The sequence below is a fragment of the Nyctereutes procyonoides genome, unplaced genomic scaffold (assembly GCF_905146905.1).
Source record: "Nyctereutes procyonoides isolate TBG_1078 unplaced genomic scaffold, NYPRO_anot_genome, whole genome shotgun sequence".
Taxonomy (NCBI): Eukaryota; Metazoa; Chordata; class Mammalia; order Carnivora; family Canidae; genus Nyctereutes; species Nyctereutes procyonoides.
Genome location: NW_026575135.1, coordinates 317,047 through 341,232, shown reverse-complemented (window position 1 = coordinate 341,232; position 24,186 = coordinate 317,047). Strand labels below are relative to the sequence as shown.

Here is a 24,186-nt window from a genome sequence, read left to right as displayed (position 1 = left end):
CTGACGTCAGGGTCACCCTGAGGACTGGGGCAGCCAGGGACACGCTGGCTCGGACCGCGCAGCGACAGAAGACCAAGCCTGGCGACGCCCCCCTTCGTGCAGGCTCTTCAGCCACCGGCGGCCGCGTCCTAGCGTCTTACCATTGTGTCTCGCATTGCTTTTTGCATCATCTCTTTTTGATCACTTTTTAAGTCGTCTCTTATTCCAAAATAGATATACACTTCGGCCTCAGTGACGACCTTGTTATAAAAATATCTGCCAAACAATAATACCATAGAATTGCTTTGCTGACATGGTTACAATAACAACATCCAGACCCATGTAACAATTTGAAATTACATAAAGCGCTTGATACACTTTCGAGTGCCTTCCATCCACTATTACATTTCATCCTCATGAAACTACAATAATAAAACCGAAGTGCGGATGTTTATTACTCTGCTCTAGAGGAAAACATGGACCTTGAGGAGATCAGAGGACGCAGGTCTGGGCCAGGACACGCTGCCTCCTCGGTGGTCTCGGTAGCCGTGGGGCTCAGCTCCCTATTGTCTTTTTTTTTTTAAAGATTTATTTATTTATTCATTCAGAGAGAGCAAGAGAGAGGCAGAGACACAGGGAGAGGGAGAAGCAGGCCCCATGCAGGAAGCCCGATGCAGGACTCGATCCTGGGTCTCCAGGATCACACCCCAGGCTGCAGGTGGCACTAAACCGCTGTGCCACCGGGGCTGCCCCCTATTGTCTTTTGTATCCTAAAAAGCAGCGTGCCCATCTCATGGGCATATAACTACATTTTTAACATTCTAACCGCGTACTTCCTTTTCAGTCTGGAATTAAAGTGAGGCTGTTGGGAACTTGCTGCGTGCCAGTAACACTATAGCGAGAGCTAACCTTCGGCACCACGGTCTGAACAAACAGAGTGTCTCCATTAAGAGGTCAGTTTCTAGAATTCTCTGTCAAATGCGCCTTTATGTTGGTTCAGACTAAGTAACGCTCCATCTCAAGCATAAATGCCAACAAGAAAAGCAGTTCAGGGGCAGCCCGGGGGGCTCAGCAGTTTGGCGCCGCCTGCAGCCCAGGGCCTGACTCTGGAGTCCCGGGATCGAGTCCCGCATCGGGCTCCCTGCATGGAGCCTGCTTCTCCCTCTGCCTGTGTCTCTACCTCTCACTCTCTCTGTGTCTCTCATGAATAAATAAATAAAATCTTAAAAAAAAAAAAAAGGTTCAGGGTAGTATCGAGGGCTTGAATTCTGAAACCAGCTGGGCCACACAACTTACTAGCCATGTGATCTTGGGCAAATTACTTACTGTTTATGTACCTCTGTTTTTTTTTTTTATTTGAAATACGGGGGCAGAAATATTATCTGCCTCACAAGACTTCCTATTAAGTGAGCTAATATATACAGAATACTTAGAAAAATGCCCGGCGCACACAGTTATATAAATTGGCTATGGTTGCTGATAACTACCTTATATTGTCCTTTTTAAGCGACCTGAAGTTTTGGGGAGGCTGCTTGCAAAACCAGCTCTGCTTCTCCCCGACCCCACAGAGCCACCACTTTTGTGGCCCCTTGCAGATGAAAGCTACGAAGGGAATGTTTCCTTCGGGCTGGTCTTATTACTTGCTGGGACAAAAGTGGTAGGAGTGAGGGGGCCAGCCCTGAGCGCAGGCCCTAGAGGACCTTCACGCTTCCACGCTCCTTCTCTGGGCATCGCTGCGACTACAGGCTCGTCTGCTGGATGATGAGGGACACACCAAGTCCAACTGTCCTTGAGACTTTAGTCAACTGCCAGCATGTGAGTATGACCTCCAGGGACCAGCCAGCCCCCAGGCAACCAGCCGACGGCTTGCAGGCGCACAGGTGAGCCCGCTGACACTCAGCCTGGCCCAGGTCAGCTGAACGGCCCGGGTGCCCCGTAAAGGGTCGAGGTTTCAAAGCTCGGGCTCTTGAAGCAGCCATGTGGCATTAGCTGGCTGAGGAAGCCACAAGACAAGACAAGAAGTAAGGCCTTCATATCTCGGTCCTAACGTCCTCAGTTACGCTGGCTCCTAAACACACACATTGAACTTAGAACTTTAGGATTTTTTTTTTTCTGTGTGTAATCAAAGAAAGCTAAAATCAGAATTAAAGAAAGTTATAACAGGTAAGTAAACCATAGGCCGATGTCTCCTCAATCAGCCAATCCCAAAGTCGTAGAAAACACTGCCAATAAATCACAGAGCTCAGCAACATGCGTGTGCATGAGGTCAAGACAATGTACACCTCAAACGCGCACAATGTTACGTGTCAATGATATCTCAGTAAAGGGAGGGAAAAGTCACACTTCTCACTTTGACAAACTGTCACCAACCAGACTTGGCACTCAGTTTAGCTGGGTAATCTGAAAAAAACAAAAACAAAAACAAAAACAAACAAAACAAAACAAAACAAAAAACAAAGAAAGAAAGAAACTTTTTACCTCGCTTTTATAGTAATTTCAAAATTATTGAAGTCCTTATAGCCAATGAAACTCTTTTCTGGTTCTATTGAGACAGTAAAATGTGGCATCACTGAAAATAAAAACAAAGAAGCCATTTTATGGTTTACATTAGAGTAGCCTTCCCTCCGGCGGTTACCCAAGCTGTGACGTCAACTCCACCTCCACGTCCGCCTGTCGTCAGGATCGTCACCATCACTGTCAACCTGCGGCGCCTCCCGCTCTGCCAATCAGAGGGCTCTCCAGCTTTATGTGCCAGAAGTTCCTTGCTTCCACTTTGATCACAGCATTTATTATAGGCGATTGTTTATGTCCTTTGCTGGCCTATGGGGTCCGTGAGGACGGAAGAGACCCCACGCTGTGCGTCTTTGTATCTCTCCCCCTCCCACCCTCTTCATGAGTCTTAAGCACAGTGCACCCTCCATGAGTGTTTACCAAATTGAAAATAGGAAAGGAAAACTCTTGCTCATTTGACACTTTCCTCTCATATCTCGTAGATAAAACCCATCCGGTCTCTACATTCCAATATAGAACTCGGACTCTAGTCAAGAAGGGAAAGCTTACAATTAGCTAAAAGAAAGAACACCCAGGCAAAATTTAAAATAGGGCAGAAAGGGGATCCCTGGGTGGCGCAGCGGTTTGGCGCCTGCCTTTGGCCCAGGGCACGATCCTGGAGACCCGGGATCGAATCCCACATCGGGCTCCCGGTGCATGGAGCCTGCTTCTCCCTCTGCCTGTGTCTCTGCGCCTCTCTCTCTCTCTCTGTGACTATCATAAATAAATAAAAAAATAAAAAAAAATAGGGCAGAAAGGAGGCGTTCTCTCTCTCTTTCTCTCTCTTCCTCTCTCTCTGCCCGAGAGAAAACAGTTTCACCTACTGAAGTGGCGCTGCCTTCTCTTTACAGTAAGACCCTGCTCCAGGGCGTATGGTTCTAGCTCTACTGGGTAGCTGAGCGGCTCTGATACTGTGGACAAAGACGGACGTGGTGTAAGTGGGATCGTCGTCCTCAGATGTGGCGCGTGGTCTCCAGATGGAGAAAGGGGAATGCGCTTTGCTGCCCTCAGTGCGTTTCTGTTGCCCGAGATGAAGGCGGGTGGGTTCTCTCCACGGAATGAGGTGCAGGGAACACTCCATCCTTCCATCTGATACCTACTTGCTATCAGCAGGCACAGTCCCATCAGCAGGGATGTCGCAGTGAACGGAAAGGCACGAACCCTGTCCTTACTGAGCTCGCAGCCAAGCAGCGAAGACAGTGACAAGCAAATAATCACACAGATAAACACCTACGCCACAGGAATGAAAACCAATATATAAGTGCAGGGAATCCTTCCCAGGAAAGAGAAATTAGGAAAAGATTTGCTGAATGAATGGCTTTTAGCTGAGACTTGAAACATGTGTAGGAGTTAGCTAGGTACTGAGGGATGGAAGAGTGCTCCAGGCAGATGGAATAGCGTATCCGAAGTTACCGGCTGGAGGGAAATAAGGGGATGAACGGTATGAAATGAGGCCCAAGGGGAGGAAGGCCGGGGCCAGCTTAAAATAAGGATTTTGATTTTCGTTGGCAAAGGAATGAGGAACTATTGGGGACTTTTCAAAAGTGAACTAACATGATGAGATCTGCATTTCAAGATTATTTTGGCCAACACCAAGTAGCTTGGAAGAGGAGACGGCAACTAGGAGGCTTTTGCAGCCGGGCAGGAGGAGCCTGGCGAGGCCCTGGTGAGGGTGGCCTCAGATAGTAAGAGGTGGACAAATTCTAGATACACACAGTAAAAATACTTGGAGGAAGGAAGATCAGTTGGGATTACAGCTTATTGAGAGCCCATAATCTTTAAAGCTGTTTCAGTAACAAATATTTCTGGTCACTGTTTTGTTCGCTAATCATTAAAATCTGTGTATTTATTCTCCGTATTATTAATAAATCTCCTGGAGGAATAAAAAACGACCTCAAACAAACAAAAGAAAGTTAAATTTGATATCAGAATGCACAAATGCTCTAGTAAACAACTATAAGAAATGGAAAGATAAGCCATTTATATGTTAATTATTAGTCCATTAATACGATTGATTTCAAAATAAGAATATCTTAAATCTTCAGATAAATATATCACAGATTTGTGAGCTAGAAGGAAAATGAGGGGGATGCGAGCTGAACGAGGGGGACGAAATCCAACTGTTCTTGTTCTGTCACTAACTGGGTGTAATGACCTGAGTAAATCGTTAGTCTTACTGGGTTCTGCTCACCTCATCTCTGCCTATTTAATTTTCTCCTAAAATCATAATTTTGGACGTTAACTCATCAGGCTCCATGGGTCACTGGGTCCCTCCCGGCTCTATGATGAGGAACACGAGTCCAGAGAGGCAGATGAGCTTGCTCAAGGGAACTGAGCGTGGGCGTCCCCCCACCTCCTCGGCCAGTACTTCCAACCATCCCAGCCAAGCTGCGTCATCGTCGTCCGGGGTGATCCTGCGTCCAGTCCACTAATGAGAAACATTACTGGAAAAGCACTAACTTTTTACAGGTAAACTTTTAATTGCCACAAATTACCATATTCTTTGACTTCGAACTGTGTGGTTCCGGTCGTTGAAAAGTCCTCTTTATATTTAGCTCGGATAGTCCACACACCGTATCTGTGGAGACAACATATTTAAAATCATAGAAGTCATCAAATATTTTTAATTTGTCCAGAGGACATCTAATCAACTCCTGTTCTAATGAGGAAAAAGTAAGTAGAGATGTATTTAGCCTAAGTAATATATTTTATTTGTGCAGAACTTTAAGTATAACATAGAAATAATTGAGTGTTTGGGGGATACTAAAAATTTCTTAGGAATGAGTTTTTCATATATTATTTTCTTCAGGTACTTTGTCTTAACATAGTCAACAGTTTTGATTTGAAGAGTTTATGCAACTTGAGGACTAACTTAAACCTGGGCCATATTTATACTAATATAATACTAAAATCCATGGTAGGAAAAAAAATAAAATAAAATAAAATCCATGGTAGGACATCCATACTAAGATCTCTAGAAACACATAACGCATCAGGTTTATCCAGATGATAAAGCTCACACCTCACACAAAACAAGTTAAGGTTAGAGACAAAGTACGGTTTGTTTAAAGAGGAAAATGACCCGAGTTTGATGAACAATCTTCATTTAAAAATATTTACTGAGCACTGGAGTGAGAACTGGAGATAAAAGTGAACAAAATAGAAGAATTTCTGTCTTTGTAGAGCTAACAGTTCATGGGGTTTCCAATTCCTACTTCACCATTTACTGGCAGATTGGGTTTGGGCAAGTTGCTTAACCTCATTTGTGCAATGAAAAAAATAATATTTATCTTGCATGTTGGTTATGCAATCAATACACTTAGTATTATGACTTTCATCATCATCATTAATTCAATGAAGATTCATCAAGGGCCTGTTATGTTAAAGTGCTGAAGATACAACAGTGAGCAACACAAAGTAAAAAGGCAAATTAAAAAAAAAGCAAACAAATAAGTGTGACACTGAGATGAGTGCCGTGAAGTAAATCAATAATAGAAGAGTTTTAAAGGGAGAGGGAGCACATTAAACTGTGCATCTAGGAATACCCTCTCTGAATAGGGAGCGTTTATTCTGTGTCCTCGGGAATAAGAAGAAGTCAGCCTTGTGAAGAGCAAGGTGAAGCCCAGAGGGGACGACATGTGCAAAGGTACTGGGGTAGCAAAGTAGTGATCATGAGCGGCCACCATGTCTGACACACAATCTGTCAAGGAGCAAATGGCATAAGATAAAGTTGGGTAATGGTCGGATAAATGATAATAGTCACAAAACGGTAAGAGCAATTCTGTGCTATGTGCACGTAGTATCTCCAAGGAGTCTACAATTTTACAAGTAAATCCCCAACTTCGCTCACGTAATTTCTAGAAAACCCTCCGTGAATTCCCCGCAAACAGCAAATGAACTGCAGACTCCCTTCCAGAGGGCAGAAAAATGACCGCGAGGAGATTCTGGCTCACGGGGTCAACCACTCACGAACGCACTTGTTTGTCCCGCCCGTTACGAGCTCCTTGGAGGCGGGGATGGGGTCACTCACTTCTATGCGTCTTGCACATGCCAGGATGTGTTCACCAAATACCTATCATATTGAATTCTGTCCAGACATGTCCTCAAATCCTTCAACATGAGGCCGAAACCCGACATGGCTCTGAGGACGCTGCCCTCTGGGAGTCTACGCAGACAGACCACGGAGGATCGTCACCCCCAGAGCGAGGCGGGGGCCAGCCAGGCTTTTGGACTGACCGTCCGTTAGATCCCTTGAAGGGTAGAGGGTCGGTGGTTCTATGATGAAGAAAAGCCCGGGGACCGTTCTTGCCGCGGCCAAACTTTTATTTCTGTCTATAGAGAGGGCTGGCGGGAAGTATCGGGGGGTTGTCGTTTGCCAGAAACTGGGCCTCACTTCTCATTAGACTTAATTTTTTTTTTTTAATGTTCAATCTTACATCGTGTCCTTTTCGTTTTTTATTTAGAGAGTTTTCGGGCCTTTCTACTCTTACTCATCTCATCGTGCCTGCAGCCCGGTGGGTGAGCTCCAGTGTCACGTCGTGTCAGCACGCAGGACAGCGCCGCACGAGGTCTCTGCGCCCCCCACGCGCCCTCGCTTCTTACACCCTTGGTGTCACCCATGGCTGCACTTGGCTGGTTATCTGCCTCACAACCCAAAGGTCTAGATGTGCTTTCTAGAGAAGATTTTAGCAATAAATACTTTAAAATACTTAGGGTTGGGTTCCCTGGGTGGCGCAGCGGTTTGGCGCCTGCCTTTGGCCCAGGGCGCGATCCTGGAGACCCGGGATCGAATCCCACATCGGGCTTCCGGTGCATGGAGCCTGCTTCTCCCTCTGCCTGTGTCTCTGCCTCTCTCTCTCTCTGTGACTATCATAAATAAATAAAAATTAAAAAAAATTAAAAAAAAAATAAAAAATTAAAAAAAAATAAAATACTTAGGGTTCGATGGAATCTTGAAGTCAGGAAAAGAGATGATTCCAGTATAATCATTTTCTTCTACGATGTCCACTTCTGATCCTTCGGGATCCTTTGAATAAAAACAAACAACCTCAAGCACGTAAAAAAACAACTGATTATGTTATCTTTGACCTACGGAAGTGTTTACTGACAAATATCTACATCTTCGGATTAGGAAGGGAAGGGGGGAGGCCGGAGGAGGGGAGCGGGAGGGGAGAGCATTGTTGAGCGCCCCGGGACAGCCTTGCTCAATTATCCAGAAGCCCCTTCCTACTGTGTCACTAGAAAGGCAAATGTAACAATAATTGATGTTCTAAGCAAACAGATGTGAACCTGCAGGCTTTACAGACCCCAGAATCTAAATTTCGCATCTGTTCAGTTGAGGTCTCTCCAGAGCAAATACCCCCTGAAACGCTTCTCCTGGCTGCGCACTCTCTACCTGTGAACCGTGGGCACCGTGAGCCCGAGGAGACACTCGGGAAGGTTAACCAAGCTTGAGAGGTTTCGCAAAGCTTCCCCGTAGACGCCCCTTTGTGTGTAGGCTTGAGAATGAGCCAGACCAGGTATTTACTTTCTTCGCACGACAGGTAGGGTCAGGGCGACTCTAGCCCGGGGAATGCAGCACCGTGTGCCGTGACTGTGCAATTCGTGGCCGGGAGTTTAAGGTATTTTCCCTCGAGTTACAAAGGTCTATTCTGCACAAGCATGAGGCTCGCAGCTAACGTCTTCTGGAGGCCGTTCTTCATCCCTGCGGTCGATCACGCACAGTCCTTCCCAGATGGTCTCTCTTGAGCATGGTTTCCAGGGTGCTTCTTGTATCGGGATTCCCTGCGGCTCTGGGGTCAGATGCCTCAATCCTCTCTTCCTAGGGGCAGCTCACACACGGTCCACTCTTCCTTGTGTGGTGCAGGGTTTTTCATCACTCAAGCTCAGCCAGGAGAAATAAAATAAAAAGCATCTGTCCACATCCTCTAGTATTTTCTGACAGAAAAACGGCGTGTGAACTGATGGTCTTCTTCATTCCCTTCATCGCCCTATACTATTACCTATACCCTATACCATTACCTATACCCTATACCATTACCTATTCCCTATATCATTACCTGTACCCTATACCATTACCTATACCCTATACCATTACCTATACCCTATACCCTATACCATTACCTATACCCTATACCATTACCTGTACCCTATACCCTATACCATTACCTATACCCTATACCATTACGTGTACCCTATACCCTATACCATTCAGCCACTTTATTTGCTATCTCACTTCTTAAGACCTTCCTGCTGCAGTTGGAAAACTGATGCTATTTCTTAATAGGACGGTCTTCACTATTTTTTAAAACCCCGTGTCTATGTCTTTAATTGAAACCCATTCTAGGGATGCCTGGAGGGCTCAGCGGGGGAGCACCTGCCTCTGGCTCAGGGCATGACCCCGGGGTCCCGGATCGAGTCCTGTGTCCGGCTTCCCTCAGGGAGCCTGCTTCTCCCTCTGCCTGCATCTTAAAAACCCACAACACGACACAAGTTGTGCCCCAGGGCAGGTGGGCGTCAGCCCCGCAGCCCGCTCTGCTCTCTCTGAGCCACACGTCTGTCCCACCAGATCCCAGCTGCCTGCGCTGGGGGCTCGGCCCCCCAGCACCCTCAGTGGGTGTGTCTACACTACACTCTGATCTTGGGTTCGGAGGAAAGGCCTCGCAGCTTTAGGACAAGTGGACACACGCAGACCGTTGCTGTGACCTCGGCAGCCCCACGGGCTTCCCGGGGCTCAGCGCGACCCTCCCCGACTCACCCGGGCAGTCTGAGGCCGCCCCCTGCACTGCCCTGCTGAGCAGCCACCTCCCCCTGCTTCCAGACTCTTCTGCAGCAGCCCCGCAGTGACTCCTGGGTCCTGTCCCTCAGCGGCCCCAGGCCCCAGGCCCTCAGTGACTCCCTACAGCCTGCCCCAGGAGCCCTGGCGTCCAGGCCCGCCTGTCCGACTGTCTGGCCCTGGTCTAACTTTCAAATCTTGGCCCTGGGCTCGCGGGGACACCCCTGCTCTGCGGTCGGGTGGCTTCCCCCCTCCGACCCCCTTTGGCCTCTCTGGCCCCCCCTTCCCGCAACCCGCCCCTGTTCCTCCTCCGCTCTCAGTTCTACTCATTGTTCCAGGCCCAGCTCCAGGGTCACCTCTGCCTTGACGTGTCCCTGGGCCTCCCTAACCTCTTCTGGGTCGCCGGGGTTCGTGGGGGGAGCTGCAGTTATCAACCACAGCCTCGGCGCACTCACGTCACTCGGTATAAAATAGTCGGGCGTGGAAGTCTGCGAGGGCCTGTGGCGTTCGTGAGCTGTAAAGCATTCGGGGTCATCCCTGTACATTCCCCTTTTTACTTGGGGTCTGGGGAGGTTTTCATCGTATAGGGTTGTTCACAGGAGAAAAGGTGCTGCAGCCTTTAGGGAAAGACCATAGGTGATAAACCGACTCTTAACAGGTGCACAGCTATTTCCCCCAGAAACCATACAGGGTGGTAACACGAACTGGGTAAGACCTCGGGAGCTTGCTGCGCGTGTGCACGTCACTCTGTTATGCGTGTCACAGCTGCTGAAGGGCTGCTAACTGCTGACCCTTATTTCACCGTCTGACACTATTTTTCACATGTGTTAGTACGTCACTAACCTCTGAGATTCCTGAGTGTAAGGGCCCAGACTGTGGTGCTTTATCTTGAATTATACAAACCAAAAATCTCATACGTAATGATTAACATTCAGCCAATTCTTAGCAATTGATGGATGCTCTTTAGGAAAGAAATAGTGAAGGATATAAAGGATTTCATTCAAAGTCATAACTTGCGGAAAGGTAATTTTCACGAGCTTTTTGCATGTATCTGTGGTAGAGGTATAGACTCAAATGTTACAGAAGATGTTAAATAACCGTTGACCCAACATTGATGAGTTAGTGTGACGGTAGGGCAGGGTTAGGGGACCATGCAGCTTATCCTGAGGACGAGTTAAGCTGTTATTTAAATAAATACCATACTTACTATGTAAGTCAAGACAGTTTCTCTTTTGGCTGGCTTCAAGTCATCATTCAGTGAGTAAACTCTAACCTTTACTGTAAGAACAATTGATAGCATCAAAACCTCGGCTAAACACGGGGTATTTTGATTTTCTTTCTTTTTTTTTTTTTACAATGATCATCCTTAAAAGAGATGAGTATAATTTTTTAAAAGTCACAAAAATCAATGCACAAAAATTCATATTTAAAGGAAAGAAAAACTTAGGTTACAGACATATAAGTTACTAAAGATTATTTTCCTTTGAAGGGAATCCTCTTGGATTCCTTTAAAGAGTCATTTTTTCCCAGTGGATTTAAGTAGAGTCCAGTTTATTAGGTCATATTTCCATACAACTTTTTGGGAACACACATTACGCCATTGTTTACTGAGAATTTCATTATAGCAAAATAGTGATCGCTACCGTATGGTTATACGGGAATATAATATATTGTCTCCTATTAGGATTGTAGGTTTTAGTGGAAAATCAGTTTGATTTTGAAAATTACACACTCTTGTGCGTAGAAAAACCAGCAAGGCCCCAAAGTGCCCCTTATTGTCGCTGAAGGCAGCTTTGAACTGTGTGGTTTTGTTAGATTCATTGAGCCGAATCCGACCATTATTGCCTCATTGTTAAATGAGTAACGGCAAGAGCTCAAGAACAGTTAGTTCTCTCCGTTTCTTTCTGCCCACTAATAGGTCCCTGCCTTTCCACCAACGGCCATCTGCTTAGAATTGAGCTCTTAGCTGCCTGGGACGTGCCGATCGTTCCAGCGTGACATACTGTGATTTCTCTGACATTCATTACTGATGCTCAAGTCCTTTCGTGGCCAAAACTTTACTCGCAAAATAAAATTGAACTGGAGCCATACGCCTTTTAAAGGGTCAGTATTGGGGATCCCTGGGTGGCTCTGCGGTTTGGCGCCTGCCTTTGGCCCAGAGCCTGATCCTGGAGACCCGGGATCGAGTCCCACATCGGGCTCCCGGTGCATGGAGCCTGCTTCTCCCTCTGCCTGTGTCTCTGCCTCTCTCTCTCTCTCTCTCTCTGTGACTATCATAAATAAATAAAAATTAAAAAAAAAACTTTGGTTTCACTCCCTCGCCTACTACTTCCTGGGGTCCTGGGGTGGGGACTCCGTCCCTCGGAATCTTAGCTCCCTCATCTGTAAGAAAGAGTGGCTCGCATCTTGCTTGATGCTGTTATGAGAACTAAATGAGACAAGGCTTTCACACTGCCTGGTGCATGACAACACTCAACAAATGCTTATTATTTTTGTTTTAGTATTACTATTTCTATGACGACTACTCATCTACCTTCTAACCCAGTCTGTGTTGAGATTAGAAAATTCATCTTGGGATCCCTGGGTGGCGCAGCGGTTTAGCACCTGCCTTTGGCCCAGGGCGCGATCCTGGAGACCCGGGATCGAGTCCCACGTCGGGCTCCTGGTGCATGGAGCCTGCTTCTCCCTCTGCCTGTGTCTCTGCCTCTCTCTCTCTCTCTCTGTGACTATCATAAATAAATTTAAAAAAAATTAAAAAAAATAAATAAAAAAAATAAAAAGAAAATTCATCTTGCCTCTCTCTGTGTCTATGAATTAATAAATAAAATCTTTTAAAAAAAAGAAAATTCATCTTGTCTTCATGGCAACAGTGTGCCGGAGGCGACATCAAGAGCATTCCCTGGTGCCACAGATAGGGCTTATTAGGCTTTTAAAAAATGTATTGAATGGCTCCTCCGTGCAGGCACTGTGCTGGACCGGGAGGCAGGGCAGGGGGGCGACCCAGGGAAGCCTTCCAGGGGGTGCAGGAGGGAGCAAACCCATGCACACGAGTGCACACGGCCTGGCTTCCCAAGAGCAGAGAAGGGGGAGACTTGGCGCCGTCAGAGAGGCCAGGCCAGGCTGCTCCACGGGTGACACGGTGACACGTAAGGGTGCAGCAGACGTCAGCAAGGCCAAGGTGGGGCTGGCGGGTGAATGCACCAGGCCTCGCGTGGGGGCAGCGAGGAGGGATAGAGTGAGAAGGCAACGAGAACAGGTCAGCTTGGCTGGTTTCCACAGACGACGGGGAGATGGTGACTGATAAAGGTGGAGGGAAAGCGGGACACAGACTGCATAGAATTGGAGGATTTGGGTCAATATTCTAAATCCTTATCCCTCAAAGCCTTGGAGATTGAAGCCTTTACCCTAAAGATGCTTATACTAAAGAAATCCCCCAAGGATCTTCAGATTAAGTGGGTGGATTAGGACCTGGGAGCTCCAGATAGCAAGGTTTAACCAATTTCTAAGAGAACTACTTCTAAGTAATTTTTTTCCTTCTTCTGCGTAAATAAGGCTCCGTGCCGTCCCACAGATCAAACAGTAGGGGAAAGCACCTTCCCAGTGCTCCCCTGCTCTGGACACGGGTTCGGGCGCTCGGCCCGTGTGAAGTCACCGACCTCTCACAGTCCTGGGAGGGGGGTTCTCTGACTGTCTCTGTTTTACAGAAGAGGAAAGTGGGGCTCGGGGAGGTCGAGTAACAAGGGGTAACAAGGGCAGCGGCGCAGAGCTCAGACAGCCGAAGCTGGGGTCTGGACGCAGTTTGGCTCCAGAGTCTCCAACCTTCTAAATTCGCCCTTTAATAGAAGAGGAGGATGCGGCCAAACATGCACTAGCTTCTAGGGCTGATCGCGGTTTAACGGGCCCGGGCCCACGGGCTCCGTGTGCACACCGAGTCCTCCTGGGGTCAGAGACGGTTCTGCTCCGGCAATGACAGCGTGGTCAAGCTGAGCGACGTCCCTTCCCCTCGGGGCCTTCCCACTCCGAGCCTGGAACAGGAGCTCCTGCTGCCGCGCGGCCCCTCCGCTCTGTCCCTCGACCTGCACCCTCACCAGCAGGTAGCAGGGATGCACCGTGGGAAAGGGTCTCCGGAGTCCACCTGCCTCCCGGCCCCATTAGCACTGGGAAGCTCCCTACGTGGCCCCCACTGTGTCCTCTTCCAGCCCTGACGTGCCCCACAGTGATTGTGAGCCGGGGAGGTTCAGGATTCAATCGCCTGCGCACAAGTGACCGTGTGTGGGCAGCTTTTACACTTCACTGGGTTTTCCCTTTGGCTCACTGGGAATCCGTCCAGCCGTGTCTCAATCACACAGCCCGACCGCTATCCCCATCCTGCCGTTTCTCCCACCAACAGAACTACGGACATGAACATCTTCCATTAGAAACTTTCTTAGGTAGGTCCCCTTAGAAAACTAATATCCACTTATTTCTGTGACCCAGCTTATTCTTTGCCGAAACCTCTGATCCCTTAGGGTTGGATTTATTTTCTGAATTAGAGGAATAGCTCCAAAGCCCAAGGAACCTTTTTTATTTTTTAAACATGAACATGGCTCTATAATAAATTATTTTCACGTTGCCAAAATTATATTTGCAATTACATCTTATGTTTGTTTAATGAATAAGATATAACGCAACATTTCACGATTTTTAAAAAGCTTTTCTCTTCACGGAAATAACCAGTGGGACAGATAATATAATTGTTGATTTTGTAGTTTCCATATGCATTTAAAATTTATATTTAAGTTTAAATTGCTCATTTCAGGGATCCCTGGGTGGCGCAGCGGTTTAGCGCCTGCCTTTGGCCCGGGGCGCGATCCTGGAGACCCAGGATCGAATCCCACATCGGGCTCCCGGTGCATGGAGCCTGCTTCTCCCTCTGCCTGTGTCTCTGCCTCTCTCTCTCTGTGACTATCATAAGTAAATTAATTAATTAATTAAAAAAATTTAAATTGCTCATTTCAAAAAAAATAAATCAATTGCTCGTTTCACAATTTCTATACAAATTTTAAATTAAAATGCTATTTATAAGTGTAAAAGTCATTGGGAGTTGAGACTCTTTGAGCAAGTTAGAAACTTGTCTCCACTTAATTTTAAGTGTTGAAAATCTCTACAATATGTCAATCACCCCTCTTCTCCACCAGAGAAAGAAGCATCTTATATCCTACCTGACTGTTGTGGAGTGTAAATGGGTTTGTCTGTGTGAATAAAGAGAAATCCGTTGTCATACGTTATTGGCACTTTTTTTGATTTTGAAAAATGCCTCGATACAACTTCCAAATACACATGTGAAACTGGGCCTTGTCCTCCAGACAACTGTTTGGGTTGTATCTGTAAAAGAAAATGTTGACGTTTTAGAGTATGATTTTTAGGTTATAAAACATGTTGATTTTCTTAACACCATGGTCATCTCATTACAACAACAACAACAACAAAAATGAGTATGTGTATTTAACCATTTAACAAGTAGTACGAAAACCAGAATAGTGAATAAATTCTACCCAAAGCCTGTCAGTGTCAAATATCATAGTCAATATTTAGCTTTAAGCAATTAAGTCTTTTAGTTTCCATGTTTCCTAGATTTTATTTTATTTTATTTTATTTTATTTTTAATTAATTAATTTATTTATGATAGTCACAGAGAGAGACAGAGACAGAGACAGAGACACAGGCAGAGGGAGAAGCAGGCTCCATGCACCGGGAGCCCGATATGGGATTCGATCCCGGGTCTCCAGGATCGCGCCCTGGGCCAAAGGCCAAACCGCTGCGCCACCCAGGAATCCCTTTCCTAGATTTTATATATATTTAGTAAAACTACTCCTACTGAAGCTTCTTCACAAACTTTCACTCCATCAGCACTGAGCTCATGCCGTCCACTCCCTCAGTTCCACATCCTCACTGATGTTCAGAACACGTTGTACTCTATCTCCATCCCTCTCCTCCCACTGATTGAGCCGCATGCTTTCTCATCTCACGTGCATAATTGTAATTATCCACTTTACATTGCACGATATACACATATAATACATAAGGAGTAATTTAAAAAAAAAAGTGTTTCTATGAAAACTCAGGCTTTGGAAACATGGGATCCAAGTTAATCACTAAAACCAGCTGCTGTGGAGCCAAACGTGTGAGAACGCTGTCAAAGTTTGGGAGAAGGTAACAACCTAGGGAGATGCTGCACTCAGACTGCCCTGCAAGTGTCTTTAAATCTTTCTCCACTTTAAAGGAACAGAAACTGTGAACAAAAATGATTCATTAAAGGTATGACTTGAAATAAATAAGATGTGACCCTCCAACGAGGGGACCCTCCTTACAGAAAAGGCCTTGGCATAACCTCAGACAATTGGCAAACAAAGATATGTTATAAGGTTGAGATAAAATCAAGTGCTGAGGGATCCCTGGGTGGCTCAGAGGTTGAGCCCCTGCCTTCCGCCCAGGGCGTGATCCTGGGGTCCCGGGATTGAGTCCTGCCTCGGGATCCCTGCAGGGAGCCTGTTTCTCCCTCTGCCTGTGTCTCTGCCTCTCTCTCTGTGTCTCTCATGAATAAATAAATAAATAAATAAATAAATAAATAAATAAATATTTTTTAAAAATCAAGTGGTAAAGATAGGCCTCAAGTTTTGATTCTCTACTTAATCTTTCAATTGATTATCTGAGTCTCCACGAGACATGAGAACTTTCTACGATGGTGAAAACTTTCAATATCTACGTTGTCCAACACAGCAGCTGCCGGTCACATGTGGTTACATGAGCCCCTGGATGGAGCTACTATGAGTCATGAACTGAATTTTTTTATTGTAGTTAAATTTGATTTATTTAAACTTAAAAGTAACAGCACACTAAAAATCTTAGTGACATCGGAGAAGAGTGTCCACTGAAATTAATCGGAAAATTAATTTTAATGTAATCTAGTAGGTGGAAGTATTTAAGAAATTCGAGCATTTACAATCAAGAACATACATGCGAAAATTCTTGCATTTGGTTAGAATTTATTCAGATCAGTGTTTCTCAAACTTGAGTAACACACAGACCTCTTTTAAAGGATGAAATGTTCTGGAGGATTCTCAGTGCTGATTTCTAATTATTTATAATATAATAAAAACTAATTATTATTATAAATTTTCTTTTTTAAAAAATATTCTATTTATTTATTCATGAGAGACACAGAGAGAGAGAGAGGCAGAGACATAGGCAGAGGGAGAAGCGGGCTCCTCACAGGAGCCCGATGCAGAACTTGATCCCGGGACCCCAGGAAACACCCTGGGCTGAAGGCGGCGCTAAACCACTGAGCCACCTGGGCTGCCCTAAAGGTTCTTAAATACGTACAAACCTAAGACTAGGTGTAATCTTCTTCTCCTTATGAGTTTTACATAATCAATTATAAAACCAAAATAAATTCACAAAATAAATTCAAAATACTAAATATCAATATAATTCTAATCTTCAGCTGTTTTAAAATTTAAAATTTAAATTTCTTTCTAAAGAGCTCACTTTAAAGAAACATTGGTCTAAATGAACCTCAGAGGCCCTTCTAAGTCTAGTAGTGTTTGATTTTTCTGGGTTTTTATATTTGAACTTATATCAGAATTTAAAACAGTATTCTGAGTATGAAAATAATATTTTGTTCGGATTTTAAATAAGAGATGTGTTGCAAGCCCTTCTCTAACCAAGGTACACTATAGTCTTAATAGAAGGAGAAGTTATTTGATCCATATTGTTCTTTATGTTAACTACAGGTTGTCAGGACGAGCTGTTCACTTTAGTAATCAATATTTTTATTAGTTTTGGAAGCAATAATTGACCAATATTAGAATTTAAACTAACAAACGTTTAATTGCATCCTTGGGTTTTTGTAGGCGATGCATTACAGATCAAGATGCATATTTGTATTTTTCTATTTCTTTATAATGATAATTTTCAGAGAGAATAAGCATTTTCAATTCATTTCCAAGTGTTTTTGCATTAGTATAATTTTATTTTCCAATATGAACATTATAATTTACATGCATCGCTCAAAAAGTAGACACAACTCTCCTATTTAGAATTTTCTGTTTCGTCCATATTATCATTGGTGACTGACATCACTTAATAATCACACAGTGGTGAGGGATATAAATGGCCAGATCTCTACGTTATCAACATTCAAACTTGGTACACATTTTATTGAGAATATTCTGTACGTACGAAGAAAATGAATAATAAACACATACCGTCAAGACCACATTGTTTTGGAATCTATTTTCTGGGGATAAAGTAACATAGCCTGAAGAGTAGCTAAATTTTCTATCAGGATAACTTTTAATAGAGATTGTTGCATCAAATTCTTCAGTATATCCATAAACTTGAATTACAACGTTTTCAGAGGCTCCAACACGGAATACTTTTGGTGCTGAGATGACATACCTGTTGGAATAGGAAAAGAGTAAGACCAATACCTGAAGGTGATGTGTTTTGTTATAGTTCTGATTTTTTCATCTCACTTGAGAGATTCAAATAGGCAGATTTTCTTAAAAGTGATCATTTTTAAATCAAAACTTACTTGATTTAAAGAAGTAGAAGCTTCTTTAAGAAGAGGAAGTAGCTTAAAATCAAGGCTTGAGAAACAGAACTGGAGAGTTAGCTAACATTTAGAAATAACAACAATTTGCCTGAGCTGCTGCCGCAGAGAAAGACTTTCAGCGCTGTTGACTGGAACATGCAAATAGGGCCAACGTTTTTGCTCAATGAAGAAAAGGGGCAAAAGGCCCCAGGGCTGGAGTTGCAGCCCTGTCATCTACTGGCTGAGGGGCCACGATAAAGTCACATAGTGTTTCTAAGACCAGAATGATTTACCTGTGGAAAAAATCACCTTCTTGACCAGCTTGCAGTAAGGAGGAAGTGGGAACACGTAAATGAAAACATCTATAGCATGCTTCCCACTCGGGAAATGTTAAGATGCATTAATTTCACTAAATAGTTAAAAGGAAGTTATCTTAGAAGTATTGTGTTACGCTGAGTGGGTAAAAAAAAGGACACGGTAAGAGTGAGCTCGGGATGGCTTTAGAAATGCAAGGAGTGTGGAGGGTCTTTGAAGAATGGTAACAACCGTAGACGACGGCGATGATGCTGCTAAGTGCCCACGGAGAGGCCGCGTGAGCCCTCGGTATTCCACTCTTGATTTTGGCAACAGGCCAGTGATGTAGACACTAAGATTACTCCCAGTTTGCAAGTGAAAAGAGGATAATTTGACCAAGGTCACATGCCTTATAAGTGAATGAGGCAGCACCTAATATTCAGGTCTTTCTCCCGGTCGTTAACGTGTATGATTGAGGTCAAGGGTATAAGCTATGTTCACATCCATAGGCTCTTATTCCCAGTTTCATTTTTCATGTGATTTATACAAGAATGGAAATCAATGTATATAAGTCTTTGAAATAAGATTTTAAAAACGTGTGATTTTCATTGTTTCATTAAAAGAAAACCTAAAAGTATTAACGAGCTTATTAATTAAATATCATGGAAGTACCTAATTTGAACAGTGAGAGCTACAGGTGCTGTTACATAGGAAGAGAGAAGTGTGTTTCAGCCCAAAAGGTCACAGTGACTAATCCAGGTGGCTGAACAGGCCTGGGCCCCGCGCCACTGCCCCCTGCACAGTTCCTGCAGGCCCTTGTGAACTCGTGACGCTAAAAAGTCAGCAGATCTTCAGGAACAGGGAAGTTAATTTGGAAGCAATTAAGTCCCTTTAAAACATCTGGCTGTCTCCTCTGTGACAAGTAATTTAGAATCACTTATAAACAAATTGTAGAAGAGGGAAAAGAATCTCCAGACTTCCAACCATCATCTGAAGTCCTCGCAGAGTAACCCAGGAACAGCAGAAAAGGAGAAAAGCTAAGCTTTGCTGATGAGCTACATTTCCCGAAATCTTGCCCTGTGCTAGGCACTGTTTGAAGGACCCTGGATATATAAACTCACTGAACTGCCACAGCCACTCTGTGAGAAAGGTCTTATCATTACTCCCATTTTACAGATGAAGAGACTGATAATTAAGCAGCCCAAGGTCACACAGTTACGTTACAGAGTTAGGAACTGAACCCACGCAGTCTGTTTCCTGAATTAACAATTCCAGTTGCTAGACTAAACTGGACTTAGCAAGAGCTTTGCAATCCGAAAACTCTAGGGGGAAAAAACCTATTTTAATTTCAGCATTCTTATAAGTTGTATCTTTTTTTCAGTTTAATATTGTTTTAATTTTGGGTGGTGGAAGGGGAGGAGGGCGGGGGGTGGGGGTGAATGGGTGACGGGCACGGAGGGGGACACTTGACGGGATGAGCACTGGGTGTTATTCTGTATGTTGGTAAATTGAACACCAATAAAAATTAATTTATAAAAAATAAAATAAAAAAAAAGATGAAGAAACTGAAAAAAAATATTGTTTTAATTTTGAATTGTCCATGTGGTGGCGGCAGTGATAAAACATAAAATATTCGGTACTTAGAAGTTCCTAAAAGATGGCTCTGGAATCACCCTTCATACAGATTTTGGTCCTTACTGGTTTATCAGTACCACAATCTATTCATATGAAAAAAAATCATACTTAAAAAAATATAGTATACTTTTCTTATTTTCTTTCGATAGTTTAAGAGGATTGGGCCACTGAGCTTGCAGAGGCAACAATATTATTTTGGCCTCTTCCTAGAATGTTCTTTCTCCCCAGATATTGCATAGTTTGCTCCCCCCTCACTTCCTTCGAGTTCTGTTTGAGTGTCACTTCCTTAAAGATCCTCTCCTCTCTACAGTTTGGGGTAATGCCCCATCACTTCCTTACCCTCTGACTCCTTTGTGTTTTTCTTCCTTGCATAATAACCACCCGACTGACCTTATTCATTCATTTATTCATTTTGGTTCATTCATCCACCCATTATTTGCTTCTCCCCCTGGAATGCAAGCTTCATACCATCTACCATATCCCTAGTGCCTGTCACAGGGCAGGTGCTCAACAAGTTTTTGTTGAATCAGTCAATCAAATTAATTAAATTGGTTGCCATGCTGTACACGGCACTTCTTCAGAGAAAGAGAGGAGATGCTTACTCAGGGCCAGCACAGCGGAGGAGAAAGTACTGAGAATCACGGGACCCAGGTTCTAGTCCTAGTTCTGCACTATTTTGAACTCCCTAATCTCGATCTTTCTTGAACTTCTGCTACTTGTCTTTTAAAAAGGAATCTACAACCACCACCTGGGGAATGGGGTGATTGTGGCCCGTGCAAAGATCAGATCAAGGGTGGGAGAGTGTTATAAATTTGGTATCCTGAGTATACATCTATATTTATATTTCACCTAGTTTTACGTACATATTTATGGCAAAATGAAAAAAAATTGAAGTGGTAACAAAGAGTCCTTGGTAAAAAGCCCTGCTTTTGTCCCCCTCCAGCAGCATGATCTTTGGCAAGTCACTTTCCCCTCTGTCTGGATTTATCCTCATTTGTGAAATGAGTAGACTCCATTACATACTCTCCAGTTCCTTTTCGGTTCTAAGTTGTTATTTCTAGATACAAAATCAGTATTTTAAGACATACCTTGAAATGCGCAATATTTCAATAATCACACTAAAATTTGTGAAGAGTTAATAAATTCAGAAATAATTATGATCGTTTTTCAAATCACAGTATTAAAATTGACCCCAAAGTAACACTTGCTGTGCTACGTACAGTGCCCGGAACATACGAAGAAACCTGTGTACCAAATACAAGTAAGCAATCAATGGCAGGGAAGGGTAGGATCCTGAGTTTGTTTTGTGCTTTTTTTTGAAGAGGAATCCACATACTCCCTTATGTAAATTTTTATAAATAACAGCCTCATAAAGCTGGCGTATTATTAGCCATTCATCAAATCAAGATGTTTCCATGACTTTCTCATTCACAGATGAGACCATTCACTTGGTGTTCTAGGAAGTAGAAGGTTATTTTCAAATTAACCGTCTGTTCAATTTATTTTTCACTCATCGCAACTAAGATGCATTGAAAAATGAAAATGGGTTCGTTTACTTACGTTTGCTCCTGTCCCCAACTTTTACCTAGAAAGATCAAAAACCAAAGTATGCCCCAAAGGCCCATGGCTGGAGGCAGCAGCAAACCATGGATGTAACCTCTTGAAGCTACTCTCCTTTTTAAGTAAACTGAGCTTGAAGATTTTGGGTAAGTTAGTTTACTGGCTAATTATTAATGTCAGAAAAAGGGACTGCTAAGTAGGGGAAATAAAATCAGAACCGAGACACCCTTTAGTGCCCAGATGTAAAAGGAGGAGGTATTTTTTAGGGATTTACATCTAGAGATTTATTTTTGATTCACACAAATAAGGCTATTCTGCCATGGGAATTAGGCACCGTCATGAACGGCTCCATGCCAGAGCCACCAAGCCTCGGACCTCGGCCTTTCCCCTCCTGACCAGGACACTCGCTCCGATGGGTCACCTGCGAGCACACCTCTGGTAGGTCCACTCGGACACTGGCAGAGACCCACCTGGACTCCGTTTCAGAGTGAGGGAGTTTAGGATGGGTCCGGTTTAGACGGGGCTCACCAGGTAGGCTTCCAAGTGAAATCCGCAGTGGCTGCGTCGTCGGTGTTGGAAATAGCAGGGATAAGACGGATCGGCATAGACGTTCTATAGAAGGGCCCCTTGGTCGGTCCCAGGCTAGAGAGGAAGCTGAGCATCAGGTAGAGGAGACCCCGGGACAGGGGATGACATCGCCGTGCTGAAGACGCCGGCATCACTCTCTCGGAGACAGCCCCGCAAATACTTCCGTATTTAGTAGGGAGTGGATATCCTCCAATATCTATTAATTAGCACCACACGGGTTCAAAATTCGCATTCATTCTGATGGAGAATATCTTTTTTAAAAGAATAAATTCATGTATGTACCTTCCAATGAAGATTTTAATCATTTTAATGCAAGAACTGAAAAAAAACAAAGCTTCCTATAACAAATGAGTCTAATAACTATAGAGTGAAATAAAATTTGATCTTTGAGACTTTATGTCTCGTGTTTCACTAGGAAAAATTTTTTTTTAAGATTTTATTTATTTATTCATGAAAGAGAGAGGCAGAGACACAGGCAGAGGGAGAAGCAGGCTCCGTGCGGGGAGCCCGATGGGGGACTCGATCCCAGGACCCGGGATCAGGACCTGAGCCAAAGGCCGGCGCTCAACCTCTGAGCCACCCAGGGATCCCCTAGAAAAATTTTTATATACAACTTTCCTTTTACCTGTTCTCATTTCTCCCTTAGTATATAACAGGTAGTCTATTTTATTTTATTCTTTTTAAAGATTTACTTATTTACTTGAGAGACAGCGAGTGAGAGTAGGGGTGGGGAGGGGCAGATGGAGAGGGAGAGCGAGAATCTCAAGCAGACTCTGCACTGAGCACAGGGCCTGACACGGGGCTCGATCCCAGGACCCTGAGACCATGATTAGGTACTCTATTCTAAAGTAACAAAACAGATTTATCTAAATATTTTTTTTATGCTTCACATGTTTTATGGTCACACTGGCATTCCTTGCTTTGAATTAATAAGGTTTTACTTTACCAACACTTTAGTACTGAACTTATCAGAAAAAAGTCACACAAAGGAAAATTTCATACACAAATTTCACTAATGATATTTCTTGCAAATGCTATTGAAATGATAAAAATCTGCCACAGTTGTCTCACAATCTAGCCCATTTGTTTCCAAAGGGAATTTGTAAAATGATTAAGCTGGGTTGCGAAAGACGGGTTGAGTTAAAACAAACAAAGTCCTTTTGCCATCATTTTCGGGAAAAGATACTTTGGAAAAAAGCAAGAATACTCAAATCATAGAGTATTTGTATTTTACGTGCAAGGAAGTTTGCTTGTATTATAGAGTCAATATTGATAAATGATATTTGTAAACCATTGGCATATTTTTCTGGGAGAAAAAAAATTGTAAAAATAATGGATCCTGGGGCACTTAAGTGGCTGAGTCGGTTAAGCTTTTGGCTCTTGATTTTGGCTCAGGTCATGATCTTGGGGTCGTAAGATCCCCACGCTGACTGTGGGGCCTGCTGAGGATCCTTTCCTCCTTCTCCCTCTCTCTCTGTCTCTCTAAAAAAATAAAGTAAAATAAAATAAAATAATGGATCTTAAAGGTCTTCAATAAAACCAAAATTCAATTCACAGATTTCACGTGTGTTTGAACTTTTCATCTGGCTTTTAAACATGACTCCGAGGTAGATTCTCCTTCACATTTTAAAATGTTGCCTTTTGAGAGTCTGTGGATTTTATACAAATATGAATCGCTAACAGAAGAGAGTCCAAGTCTGGCAGAAACTTTGGTGGTCGCCTGGTCTTCCTGCTAGTGCCACTTCGATTCTGCCCTCAAGACCGAGCCCAAATGGCTCCCTTAGTTCACAGGCGCCTCCTGACCTGGGTCCTATTTGATTCTCCAGCCGGCAGCCTGAGTGCCGATCTTCCTGGGGTCACCGTGGCACGGAGGCGTTCCTACCAGGGGAGCAAACAGTCTAATTCTATCACCGTTACTCTTAACCTATTCAGACCCCCAATTTGCTATGTCATCAGAAATACGGGGTGTGCATGGGTCACTGCCACCAGCACTTGGTCTGTTTAAGTGCTCGACCAAACCACCAGTGTGAGAGGGCGTACTGGGGTGCAAACTACGGATAATTGGGGAACCTTCTAAATAAATACCTCTCATTAGTCACCGGTCTTCCTGTATATTTAAATGGATTTTAAAAATAAATTTAGCTACTATAGTCTACTGAAATAAAGTCTTATGAAAAATTCCAATGTGTAAATCAGAGTAGAGGTGCTCCAGGGGAAGCACGGGGCGGGG

General features: G+C 44.0%; 1 protein-coding gene across 2 annotated transcripts in view; it reads right to left on the bottom strand.

Annotated features, from left to right (window-relative positions):
* C5 (complement C5) overlaps nt 1-21,478 on the bottom strand; it is a 76,496-nt gene extending 55,018 nt beyond the window's left edge. The window contains exons 1-8 of one of the 2 annotated variants that reach the window (XM_055302065.1): nt 21,369-21,478; nt 17,551-17,743; nt 14,506-14,668; nt 10,512-10,582; nt 7,464-7,555; nt 5,025-5,107; nt 2,458-2,548; nt 141-255 (exon numbers count right to left, since the gene is read on the bottom strand). In XM_055302065.1, the coding sequence (XP_055158040.1) occupies nt 141-255; nt 2,458-2,548; nt 5,025-5,107; nt 7,464-7,555; nt 10,512-10,582; nt 14,506-14,668; nt 17,551-17,743; nt 21,369-21,433 (873 nt within the window). In that variant the 5' untranslated portion in view covers nt 21,434-21,478. Of the gene's footprint in view, nt 1-140; nt 256-2,457; nt 2,549-5,024; nt 5,108-7,463; nt 7,556-10,511; nt 10,583-14,505; nt 14,669-17,550; nt 17,744-21,028; nt 21,201-21,368 lie in introns of those variants that run through there. The other variant, XM_055302066.1, reaches the window with a different exon arrangement.
* Nucleotides 21,479-24,186: the final 2,708 nt, after the last annotated feature.